Genomic DNA, 9998 nt, shown 5'->3' on the forward strand with positions numbered 1-9998 from the left:
CCCTCAACAACATGCGGCTGCGCCGCCGGGTGTGGCATGATATTAGTAAATCGTCATGAAGCATCCTTAAGAAGTTGCCACGTTAACAACCTACATTTTTGAAGATGTTCGTTTGATTTTAGTTTCATTCGTTGTGATCGTACAAATTTCTAGTGGAAGATAGAAAGGTGGGAGTCCCCATGGCCTAAACCCCATGATTACTCTGCCTAAAGAAGAGATTATGGACCACCTGATTCATCATTTGTTTTGATTCGACTAGATTTCCGTCATTTACGATTGGTGCTGTATGGTCTACCGAGTAAATGACGAGTGCTTCCTCCGTATTACCATAGCGCCTGAACGAGTTGGCTCATTTTGCTAATTTGTCACATAATTTAGTTAAAGGTTCATCGTAACATGACCATGAAAAAGGATTTGTTCCCGTTGCCAAATTTAGAATTCGAATATTGAATCTTACGGTTGGGGGTGAAGTGTTTTAGGATTTAAATCTTATTGTATAATTAATACGATCTTGGCATTGAAAATTGTTAAAAACTAACTCCAATTCATGGTGTTTTCATCAAGTTGCTTATGTTGCGATTAATTGTGGCAGTTGGGGGTGGAGCTATTAGGTCCAGAGTTCGAATTGTTATAATTAACACGATTTTGGCATTGAAAATTGTTAAAAAACTCTAGTACATCATGGTGTTTTCATCAAGTTGCTACGGAAACACTAAGCCATGCTTGGATTGCTTGTTTCCGTCGGAAAATATTGTCATTTTCCGTGATCACATTTCTCTATCACCTTTTTCCCTCATATATATCAAATCGCTACAGTAAGGTTGTGTTTGGATTGCATTTTCCGTCATTTTTCATGAAAAAATTACTGTAGCGATTTGATATATCTGAGGGAAAAATGTGATAGAGAAATGTGATCACGGAAAATGACAATATTTTTCGACCGAAACAAGCAATCCAAACAAGGTTTTTCCATGAAAAATGACGGAAAATTCAATCCAAACACAACCTAATTTGTGTTTGGATTGCATTTTCCGTCATTTTTCATGAAAAAATTACTGTAGCGATTTGATATATGTGAGAAAAAAAGGTGATAGGTAAATATGATCACGGAAAATGACAATATTTTTCGACGGAAACAAGGAATCCAAACAAGGCATATCATTACTGTGATTAATTTAATTTTATTTTTTTGGGTTAAAAAGATTATGCTAGTAGTAGTAGTATTATTCATGTCATGATTCTCGTTAATGTTTGATCGAAGTAGTTGAATTGTAGACGCATGGACAAGAATGGTAGAAGAAAGGCTAGGCAAGAATATATATAGTAGAACGGATATTAGCGATAAGAACTCAGAAAAATAGGAGAAAAGAGGGGAAGGGGGAAGAGAGAGAATGGGAGGCTTCCCGCGATAAGAGACGCAGTAAGATCGAGGGTATATATGCGAATTTGGGCATGACTGTGTCTCACGTCGCATCACATGGCCGCACCGCATTGTCAGCAAAAGAACTCTTCTTTCTGACCTTGTTGTTGATCTAAAGGAGAGCCTCTCGATAATTGAAAAATAATTCTGTATATTATTTCTTCCAAAATACTAGTAGTACATGTTTGTTGTTATGTTGAATACATCTCAACAAACAAGAATGGGGTTCATGAAAGGGCAAAATCTGTGATTGGCCCTTTTTGTTGTTCGTCTTTGTCCCAAAACGCACCACCACAATATGAAAGCCCGTATCATATCGACTTCCATCTGCTGCCTGAGTATTGAAAGTTAGCGTCCCTTTGCCTCTTCATGCACCCATACCATCGAATTCACAGGTAGCATATCATATCATATCATGACTTTTTAATTTGTTTTTGTGGGCTTTTGACTGGAGAAATGCATTTTGTTGGGTCTTAGCTTCAAGGCCATCTCCAGAGGAAGGCGGACATGGGTGCATGTTGTTCGTGCCAACGGATTGAAAGGTTTGACGGTTTCTATGCTGCGGACGAGGCTGTAGAGAAAACGATCGAAGACGAGGATCTTTACGTAAGAAGAGGCGATCATGGCGCTCGTGTGAGGCTTCAAGGATCGTCCAAGTACATTTCTACGTTTATTCAACAAGGCAAAAAGGGAACCAACCAAGATGCCATGACAGTATGGGAGGTTTGATCCCCTTTCTTTTCTTCTCTCTTTTCTTCCTCTCTGGATGTTGATTTCAGAATGGATGTCTATTTCATCGAACGGGAATGCTCCAAATTCCTATCTCCCACCGGGCAATTATGATTCTCATTTTTCCTGTTCACTTGCATATTTCTTCACGTCGTTTTTAATTCCACCTCGACTATATTTCTTAATCCCGTCTCTCGATCGAGTATCCAACTCAATATATAGGGGTAGCTCAAGCTGTGTATTTATACCATGCATGATCTTTGAAAAGTACGATGATGCCCGTCCATCGAGTTATTTGCGTTGAAGCTCTCATGTGCTCTAGAATGTCTTGTTATCTGCAGAGCTTCACAGGAGAGAGGGACATGTTCTTTTGTGGTGTCTTTGACGGACATGGTCCATCCGGCCACGTTGTGGCACGTTATGTGCGTGATCTCTTGCCCTCCAAACTTTCATCGTCGTCATCATCATCAGCATCTAAGGGTTTTAATATCAGTGCTGCAAGCAGTGGTGGTGATGAAAATGCTGGCAATTTTGGTGACGGTAGCAGTCATGATTGTGACAAGTCTGAGAATCAATTCTATTCTTCATGGAAAGCTCGTATATTGAAGTCCTTCAAGGAAATGGATGAAGAACTTGAAGGTGACGCCGGTATTGAGAGCTACTGCAGTGGTACAACTGCAGTGACAGTGATTAAACAGGTGCAATTATACATTGCCATGAATGAATTTTAGAAAGTAGTAGTTATAATAAAGTCTCCTTGGTGCGTGTTGCTTATGCTTTTCTGCTAGTCAACTCTTTCAGAGAGAGCACCTGATCATTGCCAACTTGGGAGATTCTCGAGCTGTTATGTGTACCAGAGATGACCAGGATCTGCTCGTTGCCGAGCAACTGACGGTTGATTTGAAACCAAACCTACCAAGTCCGTCTCTCCTTCCAACAAAAGCAGAACAATTGGGAATCTAATGTTGCATTTTTTTACAGCTTCTTTCTTTGTATTACTAGTTCTGATCATCTCTTGTAATCCAGGTGAAGCTGAACGGATTAGAAGTTGCCAAGGCAGAGTTATGGCGATGGAAGGAGAACCGAATGTGTACAGGATATGGATGCCTGATGAAGATTGCCCAGGTCTTGCCATGGCAAGAGCATTTGGAGACTTCTGCTTAAAAGATTTCGGCCTCATTTCAACCCCTGAAGTATTTTACAGAAAGCTCACAGAGAGAGATGAATTTGTGGTCTTAGCAACTGACGGGGTAAGGTCTCGAATAGAAATAGGCTTTATAATTAAGATCTCAACCCAGTTTACTAAACTTGTCGTTGCATCCTTTTTTTTTTTTCCAGATATGGGATGTTTTATCAAACAACGAGGTGGTAAGAATAGTTGCATCTGCAAGGAAGCGATCCACGGCAGCCAAACTTCTGGTAGATCGTGCCATTCGAGCATGGAGATATAAATATCCATGCGCCAAGATGGATGACTGCGCAGTCGTATGCCTGTTCCTAAAGCGCCAGCGACCATTGCTGACCAAGTCCCTGTCAGAAGTGACTGAACTCAGCTTAAACTATACAGAGCTCGGTCCTGTATCCCATAATTATGTATCAAGCTCGCGAAGTGACGATGGCCTGGATACCGTTTTGAACTGTCAAGTTAAAGAAAAGCCAACCCACGATGTTCAGGGAGCAAAAGGCGAGCAATCGGCGGATTCTTCAGGGAGCTCATCTAGTCGGGAAACCCTCATTAGAAATCGAAGACATCCAACAGGGAACCTAGAAAAAGTTCAATAATGAGCATTCAGACGCCACAACATTCTGCTGATCTCAAAACATTCTGTAGGAGAGCCCAAGGGAGGGAGGGGGAAAAAAAAAGAGTTGACAATTGAAATCATCATAACATAACATACGATACAGGCTAGAAATCGATGAGGTGCTTTGCTAGTAGATGATATGGATATGGATAGAGAGGTGGAAGGAACAAGGACCAATTAGAGGACCATTGCATTGCATGGCCCTGAATAATAACAATTCATTCCATTGTCATACGCATTACTGTATCCTTATCGTTGTCAGTTTCAGGCTCCATCCATTCTACTCTCGCTTACTTTGGGGACTGTCGGGCCTTTTGTCATACTTATATGCTGCCAGCCTTTCTAGTCGAAGCAATGTTTGCATCTATCATGCTTTTTTAATGTTAAATGTTTCATATTTGGTTGCGTAATTTCTTCTAACATACCAAGATTTTCAATATATATTAGTATAATGTTATATTTCAAATGCCACGAGGAAATAATCCTGAAACAAAGAAAAATGAATCGGAGATCAGAATGGGAACGCATTTTGTGAGTTACCAGAAAGGCTTTGAATCTAATGAGACTTGGACATATCCATAAATTTTGTTAGAAAAAAGGGGTGGACGATATTGCTCCTGAAAGGTTTCGGAGTTCCATGGTCTTGCTTTTTAATTTGCAGAGACTAGTCATCGGTGGACTCCCAAAGCAGGTCCAATCCAGTACCAGAAGAACAGAAACACAAGCGCCTGAAGAAAACACACACCCACCCACCCCCCGCCCCCCTCTCTCTCTCTAAAAAACACCCCCAACCCAAGAAAAAAACAAAAAAAAAAAAAAAAAAAAGCGAAACAGAATTTGTCCCTGACTCGACTAAAATTGAAATCTGCCACCAGCATTTCCATACAGCTCATTTTAAGTTATCAAACCCTCTCAAACTTAACATCGCAGGAAAAACGAATGAATGACTAGTAGTATCTAGTCTTCATGGTCCCAGACGTCTGCCACGCTCTTATATGGTCCATCAGTCTCGTTCACGAACAGATTTTCGCCATCCAAAACTCGCTTCTGCAATCATAAAGGCAGATCCAGGTAAAGTTTTCCTATCATTTCATTTAATTTCAACAAAGATGATGGGCAGTCACTAAACCATTTATGACACTTCCATGCAACGCATTTACTCTTCAAACTTTAGCTTTAATTTGTCTTGGTAGCCGATTTTTGTGCTGAAACTTTCCAAGTGCAAAGGTATTGCTGCTAAAACTCCAAATTACACATTTGTAATCAGGACCCGCCCCAGTAATACTGGCGTCATTTTTCTGCAGAGAGGGGACGATCATACCTGATCTGGAACACGGCAAAGAGCTTGGAAGTCCTCCTCAGGGATTTCCCATTCAGATACCCTTATGTTCTCTTTAATCCTGTCAAGGTGGGTTGATTTGGGGATGGTACTAGTCCCTCTCTGGATTGCCCACCTCACGAGCACCTGCCCGGGACTCTTATTTAGCTTCCATGCCGCCTTCTCCACTATAGGATCATGGATAAGATCTCGGCCGTGGTCTTCTGAACCCAGGGGTGAGTATGCCTGAAATTTATGCAATATTCGCAGCCAAATTTTGTGTTTTTCCTCTTCCCATTCATTGCCCAAAAAGAACCCCAACAAGGTGTGATCATCATAAGTCAAACCCTGAAGAAAAATTCAGAAAAGGAACAGATTTTTTAGTCCTTACAGTGACATGGATGCCGTTCTTCTTGCAAGCCTCTAGCATTTTATCATTCCTCCATCCAGGGTGCATCTCCATCTGAACTTCATAAACAAATAGGATCAATTACCTAAGCATAACAATACTACACACACACACACACACACGGGGACGCTTACATGCAGACACTAAAAGAGGGCTATTCTTATGATAAAACCTGGTTACCTGGCATACAGACGGCATGATTTGAGCAAGACCTAGTAGCTTGCTGAGCTTTTTGAGCGTGAAATTACAAACTCCAATGTCTCTCACAAGATTATCCTTCACAAGCTTCTCCATTTCCCTCCAAACCCCTTCCATGTTAAATTCCATGACATCCCCCTGTTTAGGAGGCTTACTTGCTCCCTCTTTCAGATGAAATGGCCAATGGATCTGTAGTGAAATAATATGGAGGAGTGTTAGATTGGAAATTCATTTACTGTTTTTAATATAAAGTTATAAACCCAAGAGCTGAGCTATACTGCCCCAAACTTACCAGGTAAAGATCAAGGTAGTCAAGATGCAACTCGCGGAGTGACTTCTCCAGTGCAGGACGGACTCTTTCGGGGGACAAATCAGCGCACCTACAAGAGATGCCAATACAGCGGCTTTAGTTCGGCTTGCACCCGCAGGTACTACTCACCAAGGAGTACGAAGGTGAAAAATTAATCCTAATTTTACCATAACTTAGAAGTCACAAACAAAGACTTCCTGTCAACTCCTGCATGTACAGCTCTGTTGATTGCCAGCCCAACCTAAACGAAGACAGAAAATCAGACAGCTAACCAACTAGACATCTGGAATTACTGAACACGGCTTTCCAGTTTCCAGCTGTTATATTTTGGATGGCACATGAGGATAATGCATGAGAACGATGAAGATGTTCCATGTAAGTTCAATTGAAATAACAGGTCAGCAGTGCCCTCTAAATACGACTATGATATTTTAATTTCTTCCTTCTTTAGGTAAGTTGGTTACAATCCAAGAATTCAAAAAAGATTGAATGACTTTGGAATTTCAGATTTACAAAAGGCTCTTCTATCTCTTTTCAAATGACACGGTACTACCTCCTCTTGAACTCCATACTCTGCTGCAGTGTCCACGTGCCTATAACCAGCCTGCACCCACCCCAACAAACATATAATTACGGTACTGAGTAATTTTCAGGAATAGATAAATTGCAATTGTAATCGTACCTCAACAATGGCGGAGTAAACAGGGTGCTGACTGCTGAGCTTGGGGGGAGGTAGATTTCCAGGTTCCTAAACCCACGGCAGGTATGGCGTGGCCGCTCAAAAGCTTAAAGGATTGCATCCTCTCTCCATGTGTGGTGAATGTGACCTGAGCCATTCTTCTCTTTCAGGTCTCCTCTGCGGTATCAAATACTATCAGTTACTACTAACAGTAGCCCAGATGGGCAGTCTATTCTGCTTAGAATCAAGTAAGACTCGGTAGGAAATTAGATGGACGAAACAGGGCGCCACGAGGTGAGATGAAAACCCAACCTCTGGCGAGTCTCTGAATATGATATACGAAGGGAGCAGTCGTATACGCCAACAGAAATGAGATGAGATGAAAGCGCCGACTGCCACCGGACTCTGGCTGTGACCAAGGTTTGTAAAATCGGATCCACGTAGGGTCGAGGTAGGGTCGATTTTAGTTTCACAGAATCCGATCATAGGAGGTAAGATTCTAACAAAAGCTCTTTAATTGCAACAATTAAAGGATGCAATTCTTTGATAAATTATAAATATATCACAAATATTTTCATTTACTTGTAAAATGGAGTCTCATATTTCATAAATTTACAAAAAATTGTAGGATCATGCGATCCTGCATAAATTAATATGATTTGTGACTCTAAATACGATCCGAATCGATTTTGATTATCTGGATCGTACGATCCTACGATCCGAATCACGATTTTGACAACTATGGCTGTGACTGTGAGTTGCTTTGATTTCCAAAATTTTTTCGGTTGTAGACACGCGTTGTCCTCCGACAAAGCCCGGCCGCATGCAACTCCTCCTACTTCGACACGTTCCCTCCTACTTCCTAACTTCTATCTTTCTTCTTTTTTTTTTGTCAAAAAAGGAAAGAATTATCCGATGTGCATGCATAATCACACTATATAAAAGAACCTTTGTAGAAAAAAAAAAATTTTTTAGTGTATTTGTAGAACATTCACCAAACAATATGTGAAAATAGATAATTATTCAATAGCAGCCCACAACTATATATTTGCTAGTTACTGATAAAAATAAATTTATTAAATAAGTTAAAATTAAAATAATAAAATATACATATTACTCATATGCTCATTCTTAAATGAAATTATATATATTAAGAAAGGTACTTTTATTGGAATTATGAGGGAAGTGAGAAAATTATGTGTTTGCGCCAAAAATCTGCTTTCCCTTCATATATTGTATAGATTAGCCCTAAAGGCATACACACGATGTGTGGGCAATTCAAAAATATTTTTTTTTGAATAAAATTTTCATCACTTAAGCAAATTGTATTGTTTTAACATTTTTTTGCATCAAATGATGGTTATTTTGATAGCTACAATGTTTAGTAGTAGTTAATTTGTCAAAATGTGGTTATATAGTTCTGATTACAAAATAGTTATTTCTTAGGAATTCATGTTTAGATAGTAATAAGTAAATTTCATAAGGGTAAAGTTAAAAATATATAAAGTGACAAAAATTGTTTACTTCAAACCCCACGTCTTCCTTTATATATATATATATACACACACACACACACATACTAGAGGTATCTCGGTTGTGCAAGGCATGGCCTTAGCTCCCTCATAACTTAATTGAACATATAATAGAAAAACTTTTTGGTACATAATAGACAAAAACACGAGAAAAATTAAGCATCAGAAGAAATTCCATAAATGAAGTTAACTCTTCTAAATCAAGGAGACAATAAACATAGCATCTATTAAATCCATCGCTAATCTTGAAGTTAATGAAGGCAAGCAATGAAACAGGTGCACGGTTGAATACAATTGGGAAGGAAGAAATGTGATTTTTCTATGCAACTTTTAGAAACGATTTATAAAGAAATTAAAAAAAAAGACTTTAATTGATTAAATAAAGGAGCTGTTTAAATGTAATAGTTGGTTAGTTATTAATCAAACATAATTAATCAATATCCAAGAATTAAAAGTTTTTCATTGATCTATAAAACTTGATCCTATAGTCATAAATTAGACAATATATAAAAAACAGTAAAAGTTCTTGTAGTTATGCAAAATGACTTGCAATTGAAATCTTTTGTCTTATCTTGTATGATACATCTTTTGTCTTGATCCATCAAGATAGAAGTAGGAAAATGAAAAATGGGAGAAAAATCACAGATTTCTCGGAGAAGATTTATGTCATGTGTCAAGAAATAGGAGTGCTACATTAAATTCTCATGTCTTCTTATATAATATGTAGACAATTAGAACATAATGAAAATTGATCCAAGGGTTGTAATGTAGTATTAGTATATTATAACTAATCTAATGGTGATGAATTAGACAGTACACTCACTTAATCAAATAATTAAGGTTAAAAAATTTCATTGGGCTCAGAAGGAGAATAAATGAGCCAGACTTGCTCGATTTGGCATGAAGAAAAAGCAAACAAAAAAAAAACGATATGCAAGAGGCAAAAAAAACCATGTGCAAGAAAAAATATTAAAATTATGCAACTTATCAAATTATTAGGAAGCCAAGTGGCAACAAGGGAGGCAAAGAACTAATCCTCCCTTCCTTCTTATATACAGACTAGAGGTATTTGAGCTGTGCAAAGCACAGTTTGGGCCCCCTAGAAATTTAGTCAAACACATAACATCAAATTATTTTGGCACATGATGAATCAATAGAAATATAGAAGAAAATTGGGCCTCAAAACAATTAAAATTAACAAATATTATTTGAACTCTCATTTTTGTTAATCACATTTTCACTATTATTTTTATTAGGGGTGGCAATTTTCGACACGACCTGAAAACACGACACGAACCTAACACGAAATTAGTGGGTTTGGGTTGAGGTTTTGGAAATTCGGGTCAGAATCGGGTTGGACCCGATGAACCCGAAAAGAAAACATGTCGATTTCGGGTCAACCCGTGGTGACCTGATATGACCCGATATGACCCGTTTACGAATTAAAAATAATTTAATAAATATAAAAATAATTTTATCTAACTAACCTAAGTTATTCTTTTTTTCAAAGGCATTAATTACTTAATCATAAATGAATTTATTTAATTTGTTTGAAGTTGAAATTATTATATTTGAACAAATAATATATTATATTATTTTTT

At 38.3% G+C, this 9998-nt stretch overlaps 1 protein-coding gene and 1 pseudogene across 1 annotated transcript; one reads left to right on the plus strand and one right to left on the minus strand.

Moving 5' to 3' along the window:
- Positions 1 to 1896: 1896 nt before the first annotated feature.
- Positions 1897 to 4276, plus strand: LOC113692054 (probable protein phosphatase 2C 65). Its single transcript, XM_027210392.2, has 5 exons — positions 1897 to 2143; positions 2491 to 2847; positions 2951 to 3068; positions 3176 to 3399; positions 3488 to 4276. Exons 1-5 carry the CDS (start codon positions 1928 to 1930, stop codon positions 3929 to 3931), a joined length of 1359 nt encoding a protein of 452 aa, XP_027066193.1. The 5' UTR covers positions 1897 to 1927; the 3' UTR covers positions 3932 to 4276.
- A 224-nt stretch (positions 4277 to 4500) lies between these two features.
- On the minus strand, positions 4501 to 7385 carry LOC113692529 (aldose reductase-like; annotated as a pseudogene).
- Positions 7386 to 9998: the final 2613 nt, after the last annotated feature.

This window comes from Coffea arabica, chromosome 6c, assembly GCF_036785885.1.
Source record: "Coffea arabica cultivar ET-39 chromosome 6c, Coffea Arabica ET-39 HiFi, whole genome shotgun sequence".
NCBI classification, from domain to species: domain Eukaryota; kingdom Viridiplantae; phylum Streptophyta; class Magnoliopsida; order Gentianales; family Rubiaceae; genus Coffea; species Coffea arabica.

Excerpts from the sequence above, each read along its gene's own strand:
- LOC113692054 (XM_027210392.2), top strand. The coding sequence starts at position 1,928 with ATGGGTGCATGTTGTTCGTGCCAACGGATTGAAAGGTTTGACGGTTTC. Across the intron at positions 2,848-2,950 it reads CAGTGACAGTGATTAAACAG|AGAGAGCACCTGATCATTGC; the intron begins GTGCAATTATAC and ends CAACTCTTTCAG. Across the intron at positions 3,400-3,487 it reads TGGTCTTAGCAACTGACGGG|ATATGGGATGTTTTATCAAA; the intron begins GTAAGGTCTCGA and ends TTTTTTTTCCAG.